General features: G+C 44.6%; 1 protein-coding gene across 6 annotated transcripts in view; it reads right to left on the bottom strand.

Annotated features, from left to right (window-relative positions):
• CDS1 (CDP-diacylglycerol synthase 1) overlaps nucleotides 1-18,623 on the bottom strand; it is a 101,215-nt gene that overhangs the window by 39,702 nt on the left and 42,890 nt on the right. For all 6 annotated transcript variants that reach the window (XM_090036989.1, XM_090036991.1, XM_090036992.1 and 3 more), the window contains 2 exons: nucleotides 14,552-14,679; nucleotides 8,582-8,678 (listed from right to left, as the gene is read on the bottom strand). In XM_090036989.1, coding sequence (XP_089893115.1) covers nucleotides 8,582-8,678; nucleotides 14,552-14,679 — 225 coding nt within the window. The remainder of the gene's footprint in view (nucleotides 1-8,581; nucleotides 8,679-14,551; nucleotides 14,680-18,623) is intronic.

Below are 18,623 nucleotides of genomic sequence, written 5' to 3'. Positions count from 1 at the left end.
TCTTCTACCCCAAAAAGTAGAAAAATAGGAACAAGAGAAAGTATGCAACTGAAACTGAAGAGTTCACTAGCAGTATCCATTTGGTCCACACAATGCACCATAGTTATCTTTGTGCACCATACTGAAAGTATGAAGAGTGGCACGTCCTTTCTCTACTTCAAGTCCCTAGAATAAATAAGCAATCTGTAGCAGATGGTAGGTAGGGAAGGTCGTGGAGTATACATGAAGACAACACTTCTCAAAGGACTCTAGTTACTGTAAGTGGAGCTCACTTTTCTTTCTTCAAAGTACTAGTCCCCATACATAGTCTACTCAGGATGGCTCCGAAAGCCAACTGGTAACTGCTCAGAATCTTTACTGACTAAAGGACTTTCAACAAAAAAAGCATCCCAGGAGATGCCTGTACTAGTGCATAATGTTTTATAAAGGTAGGTTGCAGCCTAACACATGATAATAGGAGTCATTTGAAAGGAAGGCCAGTAAGGCATTTTGGGTGCTAACAGAATATGCCCCATCATTTTCTGGGTCATGTCTTAGAAATTTCAGGGGAAAAGAGAATACAATCAGAGATTAACTTTGAATGACTGCATAAAAATTGCATCACCTTTCATAATCTAAATAAGAGGGGGAAAAAAGTCTAGGAGACTACTAGAAAAGTCTTGTTCTTTCCAAGTAAAAGGGCAAGACCCTCCTGACATCTAAGGAACATATTTGCATTTTTTCATGATGTGTCTGCATCTTGGGAAAGAATACAGATTAAGGCTGAATTCAGGAAACTACTGTTGGAAGAAGCTTTAGGTGTTGCCTAACAAAAACTTCATGATAAAATACAGTAAGGGGGGTCTGATAACAGGGGCCAAGCTCTCTCCTACTGAGAGCAGGGCTAGGCAGTAGAGGTAGAAAGCTGCAGAGCCCCAGATAATGGACAGTTGATTAGATAATGGTCTGCGGAGGTACCCTCAGCGCAAAAGGAGAAGCAGCCAGGGGCTATATATATAATCCCTGCACTTGAGGCATGGATGGCAGTCTTGACCTAGGCAGAGCTGGAGAAAGGGCTCACTGCTGGGAGCTCTGTAAAGTATTGTGAGGAGCTGGAGATTGACCATGACTGCTAATCAAAGGAGCTCTCTGCTCCTGAAACAAAGAAGCAATACCAGGGACTGGAGAAGGAACTGTGAGCAGGCCCATGAGAGCCCAAGCTGAGAGAAGCTAGCAGGACAAGCTTGGGGGGCAGATTAGAGAAAGGACCCCACAACCACACTTAATTGCATTTGTGTTTGGCTTGATGTTTGCTGTTTAGGCAGTGAGCTTCAGGAGTGGCTGAAGAGAAGGGAATTAGGCTACGAAAGATGCCCCATAGAGGGGCCTAACTTCTTGCCAGATTGGCAGATTGACAGAGGCCCAGTGAACAGTGTCAGGCTGTCAGCACCCTGAGAGACAGGGCAGAGTGGGAAAGCAAGGCACCCAGGACCACACGTTGTCTAGAGGCAGAGTATACCACCACCACCAAAGGCATGGAGGGGAAGACAGGAGGAGAGAGGAGGGGGAGGTGGTATACCCAGGAATACCAAAGTATAAGGAGCCAAACTACAGTGATCACAAGGAGATGCCACTCCTACTGCAAGTGGTAGATCCCATTACATGCTCTCAATTCTCTTGCCTTCCTTTCTGACATTATACCCATAAGAGAAGCCACCTTCCTAGGCAAGCAGAAAAGCATAAGGGAAAAAGTTCAAATGGAGGTTTTGCTATAACTGTGAACACTAAAGCAAAGTCTCGCAATGGTGAGTAGATGCTCACTAGCCCTTTCAAACTAAAAACAGGTTGGGTTTAATCCTGTTCTGTGCTTTGACTAACATCAAAACAGGGATAGACGCCTACACATGTATCTTGAATGGTAATTAACTTGATTTAGTCCCTGTTGTTCTGGAGCAACATGTTCAGGCAATTCACAGGTACTTAACATTAGGGTTACAATATAGTCTGGGTTTTCCCAGCGGTCCTCAGATGAATGACCTTTATCCCAAAGACATGGAACTCCTATTTCCTGGAGAAAAGTCTGCTGAGATTGCTGGCAACTATGCTCTAAGAATGCAGCAAGTGAATCAAAGTTATAATGATTTTATAATGTGTGTATGTGTGTGTACATATGCATAATATGTGTATATGCACCAATTCCAGAATCTTATTGCTTCGGCTTAATATCCAGAACACTAACTTCCCTGCTGGTTATGCTTAAGGTCCTACTGGATTCACGTTGGAAGTGGACTGCAGTGCAGCTCCTTTAATCTTGCAGGTTCCCCCATGTGCCCCTCCCCGCCATTGACTAGTGGAGGGGCCCTGCTTGTGGCTCACTCCTGATTGGCTGGGAAGCAAAAGCCACAATTTTAAACATGGCACCACTTTTGCCTCCCCACCACTGATTGGCCGACGAGGCCCCAGCAGCCCCACTGCTTACTGCTGACTGACAGGGAGGCAAAAACAGCACCATGTTTAAAACCGCAGTTTTCGCTTCCCTGCTGATCAGAAGTATGCCGCAAGAAGGTACCCTCCACCAATCAGAACCAGGGGTGCACATGGGAAAACCTGCAAAATTAAACCTTAGTGCAGCCCACTTCCGTTACAAATTTCATAGGGCCTTATTTATACTGCATACTGTTATGTTGACATGATTCATTTGGGCTGGTTCTGAATGACTGATAGAAAGTGTTTACACTCTGCACTGCTTTGGGTTCTGCGCTAGCATGCTGAAATGAAGCAATGACTCATGGAGTTCAAGTAGCCTGTATCACACATCCATTCATCCAAATAAGCTCCACAACCCAGTAATGATGCACCTATTTTGTTGTTATATGAGGAAAGAAGGTCACTCCTACACCCGTGCTTCTCACCCAGAGTGCTACTGCACCTTGGGGTGTACTGCTATCTTTTCAAGGATGGCATGGGGTATCACACAATGCTAGCACTGTTAGGTGTGCAAACAGGATCCGCAAGATAAACCCAGAGATTTCAAACAATGTTAAAAACATTTTGACCTCCCTGTGGTCTTTCTGAGGTCTCTGCAATGGAAGAGTCGTTCTATTATTTTTTTCTGTAGTTAAAACAACAAATAAAAACAAGGACCCAGAATCTGGACCCAGAATTTTCCAACGAGTGTCTCAAGTTGATTGAGGGGTACATCAAGCCTAAAAATTTTGAGGACAACTTTCTTATATATATCTTTTTCCACCAGTTGCAGGACTGGCAAACTCAAAGAATTCATTCGGATTCAAGAAACTGAGAGAAGCATCTCTAAAACTGTGTTTCTCAGGGAGTGAATTGTCTATAGACTTGCCTGAAGACATCAGAGATAAATACTGTTTCATGATTATACTATGTGACCCAACAGATGCAAAGAAAATGTCATTGATGAGAATGACGCTAATTGATAAGAAAGGTCATAAATCTGGACTTTGCTTTCACTGTCTGAGTTTAGTTTTGATTAGATAAATTTTACTGAGAGTTGATGTTTGAACGGACTTTTTCTTCATTTCAATGGAATAGAAAGGGAAGCAAGATATGAGGAAATGATTGGTGGGCAGTAGATTCATAGATGCTAGGGTCTGGAAGGGACCTCAACAGATAATCGAGTTCTGCCTGGGCAGGAAAGAGTGTGGGGGACATATGACCCCAGCCAGATGCCCATCCAGCCTTCTCTTAAAGCTCCCCAACATAGAGGAGAGCACCACCTCCTCTGGAAGCCCATTCCAAATTTTGCCCACCCTTACCATGAAGAAGTTTTTCCTGATATCTAGCCTAAATCTGTTCTCTGTCAGTTTGTGACCATTGCTCCATGTTACCCCAAGAGGCACCCCAGTGAATAGAGCATCTCTGATTCTTTGCTGCATCCCCCTAATGAATTTGTAGGTGGCCACAAGATCACCTCTCAGCCTTCTCTTGCAGAGGCTGAAGAGGTCCAGATCCCTTAGTCTCTCCTCATACGGCTTGGCCTGTAAACCCTTAACCATACAAGTGGCCCTCCTCTGGACCCTTTCGAGATTATCCCCATCCTTCTCAAAGTGCCGCATCCGAAACTGGACACAGTACTCCAACTACAGTCTGACCAATGCTGCACAGAGGGGAAGAATCACTTTCTTGGTTCTATTTGTCATGTATCTACTTATGCATGATAAAGTGCGGCTAGCTTTGCTGATGACGACTCATGTTCATCCTGGAGTCCACTATGACTCCAAGATCCCTTTTTGCTTCTGCATTGCTGAGAGGGTCATTTCCCAGCCAGTAGGAGTGCTGGATATTTTTACATCCTAGGTGCAGCACTCTGCATTTGGTCTTGTTGAACTGCATCCTTTTGTGTTCTGCCCACTTTTCCAACCTGTCCAGGTCTGCCTGAAATTGTTTCCTACCTTCCACAGTGTACACTTCACCCCACAATTTAGTATCATACACAAACTTGGACAGAGTACACTTCATGCCCACATCCAAGTCACTGAGGAAGACACTGAAGAGTACAGTCCGAGGGCTGAGCCCTGCAGAACCCCAATACCCACATCCTTCCAGGTTGATAACGACCTGTCTCCTACCACTCTCTGGGTGCAACACCCAAGCCCATGTGCCACCCACCTGACCATGTAAACATCTAAGTCACAGCCTCTTAATTTATTTATGAGAATGGAATGAGATACCTTATCAAAGGCCTTCCTAAAATCCAAAAAACCAACATCCGCCTGTACTCTGTCTACACGTTTTGTGACCTGGTCATAAAATTAAACCAGATAAGTCACGCATGATCTACCTGCAACAAATCCATGCTGGTTGCCCTGCTGCATTATTTTTCCCACTGGACTCACACAAATATGATCCTCAATAATTTTTTCAAAGACTTTTCCAAGGATGGAGGTGAGACTGACTGGCCTATAATTACTTGGATCTTTCTTCCTCCCCTTCTTGAAAATAGGGACCACATGGGCCCTTTTTCCAGTCCTCTGGCACCTGACCAGAGGACCATGAGCAAACAGCCATGCCAGTGGTTCTGCTATGACATCGGCCAATTCCTTCAGTACTCTTGGATGCAGTTCATTCGGGTCTGCTGACTTAAACACATCCAGTCGATCCAAGTGACTGCACCAAGTCAGCATCGATAGCTGGTAGGCTGGTGTCCCGCTGACATCCAGCTAAGAACCAGTTAGGAGACTTATCTTGACCCTTGTTCAAGAACACGGAGGCAAAGAACTCATTGAAGAGCTCAGCCTTGTCCCTGCTGTCTGTCACTAATTGCTCCTGCTTGTTCAGTAGGGGTCCTATGCAGCCCTGTGCCTTCCTTTTACTTCCTACATACCTAAAAAAATACTTTTTGCTGTCTTTAATTTGTATTGCCAACCTCAGCTCCATAGTTGCTTTGGCCTTTCTAACTACCTCCCTAAGAGTGCATGCCAAGTAGGTATATTCCTTCTTGGTAGCTTCCCCCTGCTTCTACCATGTATATGCCTCTTTTTTTGCCCTTAGGTTCCCTTAGATTTCTCTGTTTAGCCAAGGAAATATTTTGGCCCCTTTCCCTTGCACTGGGGTCATCTCTGTGCCCGAAGGATCACTTCCTTTAGGAATGACCACCCTTCCTGGTTTCCCATCTTGCCAATATTCCTATCGCTCCTATCCTGGACTCCCATCTTGCCAATACTACTACACAGTAGGGCTGTGCAAAGCTTTGGTCCCTAATTCAATTCGGTGGAGATTTGGCACAATTCAGTGGCTGAATCTCTGAATCAGAATCAAATCAGAGGACCCTTTAATCTTTCTGAATCACAACAAAACCCTCCGAATCAATTTGGAGAGATTCGGAAAGATTCGGCGATTTGGACAGAGACACAGTTTTACATGTTTTCTTCTACCTATCTCTAGGTACCAGGTGGCTCGTGAAAGCTGTGATGCTAGAGAGTATGGAGTATCCCACAGGAGTGCAGGGGTCTCCCTAGTGCGCTCAGCAGCAGACCCAGAAGCAGACCAGGAAGTGTGCAGGGCCCCCCCGCACCCCCTGGCTTGGTGACTGGTGCCTCCTGGGTATGAGAGAGGCACCCAGGGTCCCCCTGTGGCTGATTGCTAAGCTGGGGGGGACAACCCAGCATGCTCCCCAGTGAACCCAGAAGTGGATCAGAAGTAATTCCAGTCCATTTCCAGATCTGCCGTCAAGCACGTGGGGGGCGCCCCGTACTCCTGTGGCGCGCTCCATCCACCCCACCATTGCAGCATTCACAAGCTGTGCTGGTACCTTGTGGTATGTAGAAAAAACATTTAAAGCTGTGTCTATGTCTGAATCACTGATTCTCTGAATCAGCATCGAATCTTCAGATTCGGATTTGGCCAAATCGAATAAGGGACAGTAATCCAAATCAACGAATGGAATTGCTGTCCCCAATTTGGTCCTAATCCGAATCAAATAGGGCCCGCTTTGCACACCCCTAATGTGCACCTATCAAGGGTCTCATTAAAACTGACATTTAGCAGATAATGGCCATTATGAAGATATAGGTGAGGCTGGCATGCTAGATCTCCTCTTCTGTATTCTCTGATGTTTCCATGGTGTCTCAGAAGAAAAGAGGTAAACAAAGGAACATTGCTGATGAGGTATGAATTCTTAAAAGATTTTTCACAGTCTGCTTTTAGCATTGCAAGAAAAGTTCATCAAAACTAATAGCAGTCACTTGAGAACAAAAAACATTTCTGGCTGTATCTAAAGCCATCTACAGAGTAGACCTCACCATAGAAATATGCCTTAATTGCCAGGCATTTCTCTCTAGTCTCCTGGGATAATTTATCAATTTATGGTAATTTGTGTAATAAAAACATATTTCACTGTAAGCACTTACTAATTAGTGATACAGAACTGTAAGGCCACTAAAGACTAATTGATTCGCGTGTGTGTGTGTGTGCGTGTATATGAGAGAGAGAGAGTCAGGGGCAGATTTCTGGAGTTTGGCCCCTGCCCCGATGGAGAGGGGCTGGTCTGGACTCACTAGAGCTTGGTCCTAGATAGCCTAGATTGACCCTGCACCAACCTCTGGCATGGCCAGATGGCTCCTGTGCCATCAAGGGCCTCCAATGGCATAGGACCAGTCTGGACCATCAGGGCCCAAGCTCTGGTGAACCCGAACGAGTTCTGCATCATCAGTGGGCCTGCCGATGGCACAGGGGTAGTTCAAGCATGCCCACTCGTGATGCATCAGAGGAACTGGGGGGGGTACATGGCCCCCTAGATTTCTGTGGGGCATGGGGCACAGAGCATGGGGCTGCAGCCTGTGGCTGGACCAGCAGACTTGGTGCTGCCGCTGCCACCACCACCAAAAGGCACGTGCCACCGCCACGGGGAGTCACCACCATCAGAAGCCTGGCGCTGCCACTGCCACCACCACTGTTGCCCCTGGTGGGCAGTGTCCCCAGCCCCCAGCAGCACCAGCCTGGCGTGCAGGGATAGAGAGCACTGCCTCCCTCCTTTGTTAAGCCACCACTGCCACCTCAATCTTGGCAATGCAGGGCTGCAGCCCCCAACTGTGCCCTCCCACACACTGCCTATGCCCCACCCCATCCCCCATTGTATTCCATAGATAGAATATATTTAAGGAACAGTTGGGCACTGGCCCCACACTGAAGCACCCTTGTGCCACAGTCAGCCCCTCTGCAGCACATCGAGCAAGGTCAGATCAGCTTTGGGCTGGCAGGCTGACCCCCCAGGTCCCCTGCCAGCTGAGACTGCTCTGACTGACTCAGCATAATGTGCTGCGGTCCTAAGTGCATGTACAAATGGCACACTTGGGAGCAATAAACTCTGGCACAATATGTGCCAGTTTATTGCTGCATGCTAATAGCACGTGTGGTATGTGCCCAGTGATAATGATCTTGTCGAAGGACCTACTAGTACAGAGAGTATCTCCGTAGATAGTCATAACTTCAAGGGGATCCTGCTCAATTGCTGAGACCAACACTAATGGAGCCTGTTGCAGGGTCCTAACTGTGAGGAGTAGGACTTGACACTTATGGCCCTTTCTCCCATTGGTATCATTAACTTTCCAGCCAAACCTAACAAAAAGAAACTGCCTACGTTCCCTAGCCTTAAAATGGCAAATTGTGGAAGTTAACAAGTAAGTTTCTTGGCTCTGCTTTGAATCTCTCCTCAGATTATATGATAACCCTTCAAAAAAAGAAGACAATATGACACACAGTAAAAGGCCATGTGAGGAGATAGGAAATATGCAAGGGGAAGGCTGAAACTAGATTAGCATTTTAAGAAAGGGAAATTTACTGTAATATCTATTTCCCATTTTTACAGCTTTTTATTCATTTAATTTAAATTCAATCTAAATTGAGTCTTAATATTTACAGTAACTGAAAGCAACAAAAGTCCAGCAGTCCCCAAAGCCCATCCATAAATACCAATTTATCACCTTTCACAAATATTAAGATTTAAACATAAGACAAATTGTTCATCAATCTGAAAGTTCTATATAATTGTTTTCAGACAGATTTATTCTCTCTGTTCATTAATCATAATACATGAAATATGATATAGGAAAAAAAAATTCAACAAACTTACAAGAAGCATCAGCATGAAAGATCCCAGGTATATGATGAGGAAAAACAACAAAATCATAAGCAGAGTTAAGATTCCACGAATCCACCAGTTTTTCCATCTACAAAGAAAATATATCAGGACAATTTAAAAAAACCTGTACAATTAAGTACCTACTCAAAGATAGATTAATTTAGTGTTCAACCAGAGAAATTATATTGCTGAAGGAGGAACAAATGGGGGAGGAGGACAAGGGGCAGGGGTTAGGCTACTTAACTTCCCCTGCCACTGTTTGCCACCACCCCCACCACTGCTTTTCCTGTTGTAGCAGTGGGGGTAGGGAGGTAAATTTAAGAGGACCTGCCAATAATTACACCCTATACATGACCTATAACAAATTTATAAATGTTCCATGCATATAATCTAATTACTAGGGTGGGTCTTTGCAATTTAAAGTAGTCTTGGATTCAGGTAAATAGACTAATTTGAAAGAGATCTGTGCTCATGTTAATACTGAAACCACAAAGGTCATCAGTCCTGATATATGAGTGTAAGAGAAGGTACAGTAGGCTACTTGTCCCTGTTTTCTATTCCATTGCAGCAGCTAGCTACAATCTAACCAGTGAAGCAAGCGAAGTGCTGGAGGGACATGTAAGCATGTCCACAAATACACCACAATTACTTGCATACCCCGCCCCCCAAATACAACATATCTTGTTTTGAGAAGGCAAAATGAAGAAAAAAAAGAGTTTTCCAGAGTCTTCCCTGCACAGCAACCCCTCAGGCAAGAATGAACCTTGTGCCCGCATACAGCAGGGATGGGGTCCCATTATCAGCATCACCCTCCTTCTCTTGGTTGCCCAGTCAGCACAACTACTGCTAATTCAGAAGTGGCTGAGAAAGGGTTAAACCTGTAGCTGTAGGAGGGAGAAGAGGAGTGACACTGGTAATAGGACGTTACCCATGGGACACAGGGTTCAGCCTGCTGCCATTCCAACGTGGAAATCAGTTTTATCATTTAAGTCATGAACCCCCATAATGGATAGCTGATTTTCAGGAAAGAGATGTGTCCACTATGTAAATAAACACAGTAATATTTTTTAAAGTAGGGCTTTTCAACCTTTTTAAAGGAGTGTACCCCTTCTGGTGGGTACCCTTCCTGGATTATACCCCCTGGAGGAGGTATCCCCTGGACACCTAGCAGCCAGTTAATGAGTGTGGGGGGGAGGGTGTTCCTTGGCAATGAGCAGGGGAAGGTACTTGGATGGTGGCAGGCAGCAGCAGAAGAAGGGGAAGTGTGCTGCTGTTGCCCGTCACCACTGTGCAGTGGTACATGGTGGCATGCTTCCTAAGTACTCCTGCTTCTCTGTACCACTGCCGTGTACCCCCTGGGGCCTTCTCAAGTACCCCCAGGGGTACAGGAACCCCTGGCTGACAAGCCCTGTTTTAAAGGATTACAAATGGCTAAGTAAAAACCTAGGTTGCTTTCAATACATGTGTTTAGCAAAGGAATACAACCTTTGAAATGAATTAATGATGATCTGGTACCTCTTTTAGGGGTAACCAAAAATCTTATATTTTATTTAAACAATGTCACCAAAAAATTTAGGGTTTTTTTTTTTTTTAAGGAAAGAAAAGATAAATTATTTTCTGGTACTACACCTGCCCCCAAAGTCCCTTGAAAATGTTTCTGGTTGTATAATACTGCTTTTCAATACATTTTGCTTTCCTCATTTTGGTGGATTTTCAGACATTAACAAGAGGGTACACTGACTGCAAAAAGAAAACTGTAAAGCTAACCATGGTCAGACCACTGCCAAATGAAAGAGAAAACAAAAAAGATTTCCCTCCCTCATACATTTCTTGTTGCACTGGTAAAATCATTTCTAGACACATTTAATTAAAGAAATTCATCATCTTAATTAACTTCAAAATCGACACTGAATTTAAGTTTGTTAGACATGTAATTTACTTTTGAAGGATTTTATTTAATGATACATTAGTGGTCACTAAAGCCATTTAAATGAAGCTGTCAAAGGTAGGGCAACAAAGACAAAATCCACTGCACTGCAATAGGCTTTAACAATGTTGTACTCATCATAACACTGTAAGTCTTTACCATAAACAAAAGCCTCGCTTTCTTAAAAAAAGAGAATATTACATCTCTCAGAAGTTAGAACAAAAATAGGTAAGAAGCACATTTGACACATCTGGAAAGCCAACTTTATTAGAGACAGGCCAAGCCTCAAGGAGTCTAACCAACCATCTGCCATTACGACACGTCTTCAACGTTTAACTTTTACCAGATGTAACACAAACTGCAAGATTCTTTGGATCACCATAAAAATAGGGATAATATTTTAAGGAGGGGGAGACGGATTATGAGTGCTTCATCTAGATGCTCTTAAAAAATTAAATAAAATTCCAGTTCAGGTAATGATTTTGTTGCAAGATAAAAAAGAGGCCCTGCCTCCATATTAGATGATCAGAGAGAATATGATCCCAACAAGTACCCTTGACTCCACCCTTCAACAAAGCGGTATTTTGCACACAAAGCACTGACAGCCGTGCCCTCCAAAAATGATTTAATAACCTAAAGCAGATTTTAACGCCTGAGGTACCAGATTCTGAATAGTATTTAGAACATGTCTATTTAGAGACCCAAAGTCCGTCAAGATGTTTACCCTAGTAAGCTGAATCTGAAAATGATCATGCGCTATTGGTCCTCATTCTGTGACAGTAGCAGAATGACACTAAAAGTGTTACAAGTTTGTATTCATGCTTAACTCTCGGGACAGGCATCAAGATGTAAGCAGATAACATACTAAACAAAAAGCTACTATAAACTAAAGCATCACTAAACTAATTAGAGCAGTGGTAGGCAACGTACAGCCTGCAGGCCAGACGCAAACTGTGAAGAGACTGGATCGGGTCCACAGCAGTTCAAAGAATCAGCAGCACACTCCAACCCAAGCAGCAAAGGAGGCATCCCCAACATGCTAATGCCTGCCTTTGTCTATCTAGATTCCTTTTGTGGCACCTGCTGATTGCTGGGTAGGTCATGGTTGGGGCTGGGCCACAGGCAGTGGCCCACAGTGGTGAGAGGTTGCCAACCCCTGAATTAGAAGGTATTAAATCTGGTGAGGGTATATGTGCAAGGACTCATGAAGCCAAGTGAAGGCCTGTTTATGCTTAACTGATTTAGTAACACTTATGTTGCTAACTGTTGAGAAAATGAGTTGCTGGATGTGGTAAGTTACTTCTAGAATATTTATGTAGTGAATAACATTGTCCTCCTGTCACATTTCAGTTATCAGCTTATGACACTTCTGGATATGCCTAAGTTGGACTACTGCACACAGTTAAATACAACAGCAGAATGCACTGAAAGGATATGACTCAAGTACACAAAGTGCTTTATGCTTGAAAGAACTGTGTCTCTACAGCTAGCTTCATGTGCATATAAAACATTTCTGCATTTGACCTGATTGCTAACCTGACTGAGGTTAAAACAGGAGCTAAGCAAAGCTGTGTCATCCCTCCAACACTTCTAAATCCAGCATGCTCAGGACCAAGCATGTGCTGGAAATCTGAAAATTCCAGTTTTTTGAAACTGGAGTGGCTGCCGGTCCTGAAGCAGTGGCCGCACACATAGTGGAGTGGTGGATGGTGGCAGCAGCCTCCACATGCAAGCTTCCCTGTCCACATCCAGTGGAGGTAGGTTGGAGCGGCAGTCTGTCCTGGAGCAGTGGCTGCACGCAGAATGGGATGGTAGAGGCAGTGGTAGCTGCTGCGTGCAAGCTTTCCCTTCTGTGTCCAGGGGGTGGGGGGAGCGATGGCCGATCTTGGAGCAGTGTTCACACACGGAGTGGTAACACAGTGTGATGGATGGTAGTGACAGCCGCCATGTGCAATCTTCCCCCTCCCGTGTCCAGGGGAGCAGAGAGGGAAGCTTAAAAGTGCCGGATTTTTGAGAATCCCGGATTTTTGATATCCAGATTTATGAGGTTACACTGTATTCCTTGCCATGATCTGAGCACTAACAGCTTCCAGTCAGAGTGGAGCTAAAGTACTGAATAGATGGTAAACTGTTTCATCTCAGCCACCTCCAAGACAATACCAAGACTTCCCTGACCTTGATCACTAAGCTCCAGTACACTGATGATGCTGTTGTGTGTGCTCACTCAGAAGCAAACCTTCAGAAAATTGCTGATGCCTCTATCAAGGCATACCAGAAAATGGGACTGACACTTAACATTCAGAAGACTTAGGTCCTCCACCAACAAGCTCCTAATGAACGGTCCCCAGCTCCAGTAATCCAGATCCATGGTGAGACGCTGGAGAACATTATTTCCCATATCTCAGACCCATCTCTTGCAAAAGAAATTGGCAAAGAAATCCAACATCACCTCACACGTGCAAGTGCAGCCTCTGGGTGCCTGAAGAAATGGGTGTTTGAAGATTGTGACATCAGATCCAAAACCAAGCTTGTGGTTTATCAAGCAGTCATAATTCCCACCTCACTGTATGGAGCTAAGGCATGTACAACGTACAGGCGACATCTGAAGTTGTTGAAGTACCATCAACGCTGTGTGTGGAAGATCCTCCAAATCCAGTGGGAAGACAGATGTACCAACGTTAGCGTTCTCCTGCAAGCAAACCCCATGAGTATTGAGGCAATGATTATCCAACATCAACTTCATTGGGCCAGCCATGTCATCCAGATGTCCAACTCCAGACATCCAAAGCAAGTTTTATTCTCCCATCTCAGCAATGTGTATGCTCAAGAGGATAACAGAGAAAGCACTTCAGGGAATTCCTCAAGGCCAGCTTAAAAAAATGCAACACTGATGTCAACTTGTGGGAAACTATTCCCCAGGACTGTGCCAAATGCAGGGAAAGTCTGCTGTAGGGATCTCAGTACTTTGAAACCTCACAACAACTACAGGAGATGGAAAAGCAGGAACAGCAGAAACAAAGCATCATGGAACAAATCAAGAATCCAGCGCTACCCACCCCACACAAAAAACACACATCCAAGCTGCAGTAGAGTCTTTTGATCCCAGATAGGCCTCATCAGCCATCTTCGGACACACAGATAAGACAATAATGGAAGACAATCATCCTCAACCGTGAGGGACTGCTGAAGATGATGAGTCAACTGATATGTCTACACTATGTTCCTCGCCTGTTCCAGTACACTTCCAAGCATACCCAACCTCCTGCTGACAACCCAGAAGCCATGGTGGGTGTAGATCCCTACAGTCACTTTCAAAACTTCTGTTTTCAGCATGCAGTGACACCCCAGAGCAGTTTCACTATTGTATTCTTGGCTCTGACAAATGCAAACGAAAGAAGATGGGACATGCTTGGGAACATCACTGCCTAGACACACTAGAGATGCAGTACAGGCATGCCCTTTGGCTCCTGCCAGCTATGGGGAAAAAATAAAATAAAATAGGTATTGCTTGCTAGGTCCCAGCTACACTTAATTATTTGGTTACTATCTCCCAATAAAAGGCACAAAGGTTGATGGAAAAGTGAATGTAAAGCTAACCTATAAAAAAAATTTGTATTCCTCCTTCTTTAGCAATGTGCAAAATAACTCCAACTAACTAAAGGTGGCCAGAAAGCCAGCATATTACATGAAGACAAAAAAATTAATTTTCTTAAGATCAGTCACAGTTTTTGGTGTCTTGCTCCTGTCTCTCTGTGATGCTTCAGCATTTAAGTTAAGTTAAAGTTATTTAATAATTATTTCTTTATAATGGATGAAGCCAGGCAATCTTTGGGTGGCGTACTGAAAATGTTAATTTCATAAAAACTGTTACTCAAGCAAAAATGTAGCTAAAGAGCCATAATAATAGATCCAAAATAAAGGTTATATGTGGAAAGGTTATCACATAGGAAATTAAATTTGCAATATAATTACATTTAGTCAGCAACTCTCAACATTCTTGTCCCAAATGTGTTAGGAATCTCACTTTACTATACCTTGCAGATACACCAGAAAGAGCTCTTTTGAGTATTTCTGGAGTGCTGTCTGTTGATGGGGGAACTTCAGGAATATCTGAATCATTTCTGAGATCTAAATCTCCAAATCTGTCATCCACATCCTCCTCCTATGACAAAAAAAAGAGAAAAAACGCATATGACTATTATTTAACTCTTACAAAGGCAGTATACATTTCGTCTGAAACATTACTTTGATATGAAAACTATTTCTCAGACAATGCAGTAATGGCAGATCAGCATATCTATAGATGGTTAGGCAGAATGCTCAGCAAACATATATTACACAGAGATTTTATCTTCTTATGAACTGAATAGCTCTGATGGTACCTAAAGGAAGATGTAGATAAAACGATATTTCCTGTTAATGCTGACGCACTGCCTTTGTGTTTGCAAGACACGGGATTTCCCGCTGTGTCACAGGGCACTTAGGTGCCTTCTCCTAGAAGAGCAGAAACTGCCTGTGGAGAGCCCAAAGAGCCAGACAAGAGCCCAGGTGCAGGTTGCCCTGAGAGCTAGCTAATGAGGAAATTAGCCTGCACCTGGTCAGCTGGCCAGAAAGGGCAGGGCCCTGAGCCCATATAAACCCCAGGACAGGGACTAGGAGGCAGTTCTCTGCTGGTGGCCAAGGGGGAAGGAGCCCTTCTACAGTAAGTGAAGGGAAGAGGCCTAAGTTCTGCTTCTTGTAAAGGGACAGAGCACATCTTATGCAGCTTGCGTTACGTTATAGCCCAGGGGCTTATGTTTGATTGCTGTTTTACAACACCAGTGGTTTGCATAAGGCTATTTGGGGAAGGAGGAGGCCTCATTGGGGGCCCACTGCGGTGTGGGGACCCCAGTGCCAGAAAGGGCATGGCATTTTGGGGGCACACAGACCCCGGTGCCAGAGGGGCACAGAGGCAGGGCTGCAGAGGGCCCAGGTGCCAGTGAGGCACAGAGTTAGGGCTACAGGGGGCCCAGAGTGGACAAGGGGGCCAAATCACAGCGAGACCTAGACAGGACAACATCAATGCCATCTGTGAGGCTTAGGCCATGGTAAAGGGGCAGTTGGAGCTACGCATATAGCCCATAAGGCTGGGGACCCATGGGGTCCAGGGAAGTCTATCAGGACCATGTTCGACTGGGCATGAAGGCAGCCTCCCTACATTACATTTACATCAAGACATGGCAGGTGAGAAAAGCGGGTGCTCATCAGGCCAAAATGGCATGGTTGAGGGGTCTTAGGAGACCACGGCCGTGCTTAGGGATGCTATCCTGTGACATGTTGCTCTAAAAATACGTTTAGCACCTTTAACTAACACTACGCGGAGATGTATTATTTTTGCTGTGCTCCCGCCCCAGCTATGGAAACAGCCAGAGACTCCAAAGATTTCTTATTAATACCCTTCACCATGAGGTGGCACTCTGTTCTGGCCTTTAGCCAGTAGGTGCTGCTGTATGTTCTTTTTTCTTTGTTTGTTTGTTTTTATCCTCACTCACTCCTCACCCCTCCATCACAGCATGCAGTGGAGTAGTTGGGTTTTGGGTCAAGTCTGCAAATTATTTGTTTTTATTTTAACAAAAAAAATGGGGGAGAAAGCCAATATTCCCTTAATTTACTACCCACCTCTTAATTCTTCCACCCCTGCCACCTATAACATATGTCCTCCTGCCCCATGTACCTCCACCTGCACCCCCATGCCTCCTGCTATGTGCTGCCACTGCAGTAGGCATAGCTCGAGATGACAGCTGCAGCAGTAATGGTAAGTTTCTTGCAAGTAGTTTGAAACTTTGGAGTGAGTAGTTACATGACTACCTTCACTATTGCAACCTTCTGAACTTCATCACATTCTATTTCAGAACTATGACCAAAACTCCAGGGGCAGGACACTGCCCACCAGACCTGACGCCCAAGATATGCAGCATCCTGGGTGACATTTAGGTAACATGTCCCACCAACTTTGTGGAGATGTGGGGGGGAAGTCCATTTTTCCAACTGCGCTCCAACCCCCCACTTCTCTTCCTCTTTCCCCTGCCCTGCAGAAAATTTTTGTGGGCAGAACTTGCTGGGGTCAGCAACCAGTAAAAATAAAAAATGAACAAAGTAAAAGACCTATATTGTGCAGATTTGCAGTTGTTATTTTTTATTTTTCTATATTTTGTATGTATTTTATAGTGTAAAGGTGCTAGGGAGGCAGAGCCCCCTTTTATATAATACTTATAATAAATATCCTTATTTATTTTAAATCTTCGTTAATTTAATAATATATTACTTACTATTTACATTATTTTTTAATTATCTTTTTTCTTCTTTTGTTAAAAAAAAAAAAAGCACCACACCACTCTTTTTTTGAATAAAGCATTTTATTTTTGCTCTATCTATGTCATGTCTTCTTTCAGATGAGTTGGTGCGGGGGGGAGGTGATTTTCAGAGACTGTGCCCACCTCAGCATGGGGATCTGTGGCTGAGGGTTTTTATGGAGTCATGGCATTACTGGAAAGAGTTGCAAAGAGTTGCAGGGTGGACTGTTATCAGAGGGAGGTCAAATGCTTGTTAAATACTAGGGTTCAGCCAGCATGTCTTGCAAGAAAAAAGACTAAACAGCCACACCCACCACCAGTGGCAAGCAGGCAACCTGCAAAACTTCTCCATGCATGGACCTTCCAGGGCCTTTAGCAAGTCTTTAAAGACTTTAGTAAGTCTTTAATGCATTAAAATGCATTTCATATGCATGGTCACAGGAGAGGGGAGGTGGAATTGGTTGTGGTTAACACCTGCTGCCACAGGTCCAAACCAGCTTTTTTTTCCTGAAACCCTGGCAGTTTTTTTTCTCTGCAGGCTGTACTGTTATGGGAGGTGCAATGCAAAAGTTATTATTTTTTTTCCCCAAAGCTTTCTTTGCAATGCAATGCAGCACCTTTTGTAGCTGACGTTGCAGACCGCCCCCCTCCCCCCAGCCCAGCCGGCTGCAACCCTCTCCCACCCTGGAGAGAGCTCATCAGACTCTGGTCAGGATAACTTTGTCTTCCCCTGCTATATCTCTCCTCTCCACCTTCTCAACAGACAGGGAGAAGGTGAGAGGCAAACGAGAAGCAGCACTCCCAGGGCAGCCCAGGGTAATCTCTTCAGCTACCTCTAGGCCTCTGCAGAATCAAGTGTATTCAAAGAAAGCATCATTGTGGGAGAACACTTTTTTTCATCCAAATTCAAGAAGCTTCTCTGCATTTCAAGTCAGAGCACTGGATAATTCCTGCCAGGGGCTCTACACTAGGTATTGGTATGCCCTCATCAGCTACCTCAGGGAGTCACCCTAATAGGGAGCTGCTAATCAGCCATGGCCAAGGTTTCAAAAAACACTCTGCTCCCTACAGAGAGGGCAGAAGTGTTATGCAGCAGATGGCTAACCCCAGACATATTATTGGTCTGGATCCGGGAACAAAGACACGTTCGATTTGGTTTAATACTGGGAAATTTTCGGCCTGGTATAAGAGAACCGTCTGTAACTAGGATCTTTTGGTATTTGGTGTGCGTTGGACGCACTTTTGTGGGCAATGGGTGCGGGTCGCTCCCGTGTAGAAGACTCGGATGCGCCTTTAGGTTGTATATTACAACACTTCAGTAAATTTGGAAAGCAGGCAGATTATGGAGTGAAGATGAAAAAGGGTGATTTAATTAAGTTTTGTCAACTCGAGTGGCCAACATTTGGGGTCCACTGGACCCCAAAAGGATCCTTTGTAGTAAAAGAAGTGATAGCTATCCATGAAATAGTTATGCAGAACGGATATTGGAATCAATTTCCTTATATCGATTGTTGGTTGTGGGTGGTTCAAAATCAGCCACCTTGGATTAAGAAATGCTTAGTAAAGTCTCATGTGATGGTTGTTAAAGGAAAGACTCGAGGAGGACCGCCTGTACTCCCCGAGTCTAATGAGGGGGGGAATTCTGAATTGGCTGAGTATCGGACCCGGTCTCCGGTCACAACCCTGTCAGGTAGCGAGGATGAATCAGACACCTCCTCGGGATCCAGTCCCTCTGCACCACCGCTCCCTCCCTCAGGGAAACCACCACCGGCGT

Source organism: Crocodylus siamensis, chromosome 2 (assembly GCF_052110815.1).
Source record: "Crocodylus siamensis isolate JL-2025a chromosome 2, ASM5211081v1, whole genome shotgun sequence".
In the NCBI taxonomy this organism is placed as follows: Eukaryota; Metazoa; Chordata; order Crocodylia; family Crocodylidae; genus Crocodylus; species Crocodylus siamensis.
Note: the sequence above shows the minus strand (reverse complement) of the source record. Positions and strands in the feature narration are given on the sequence as shown.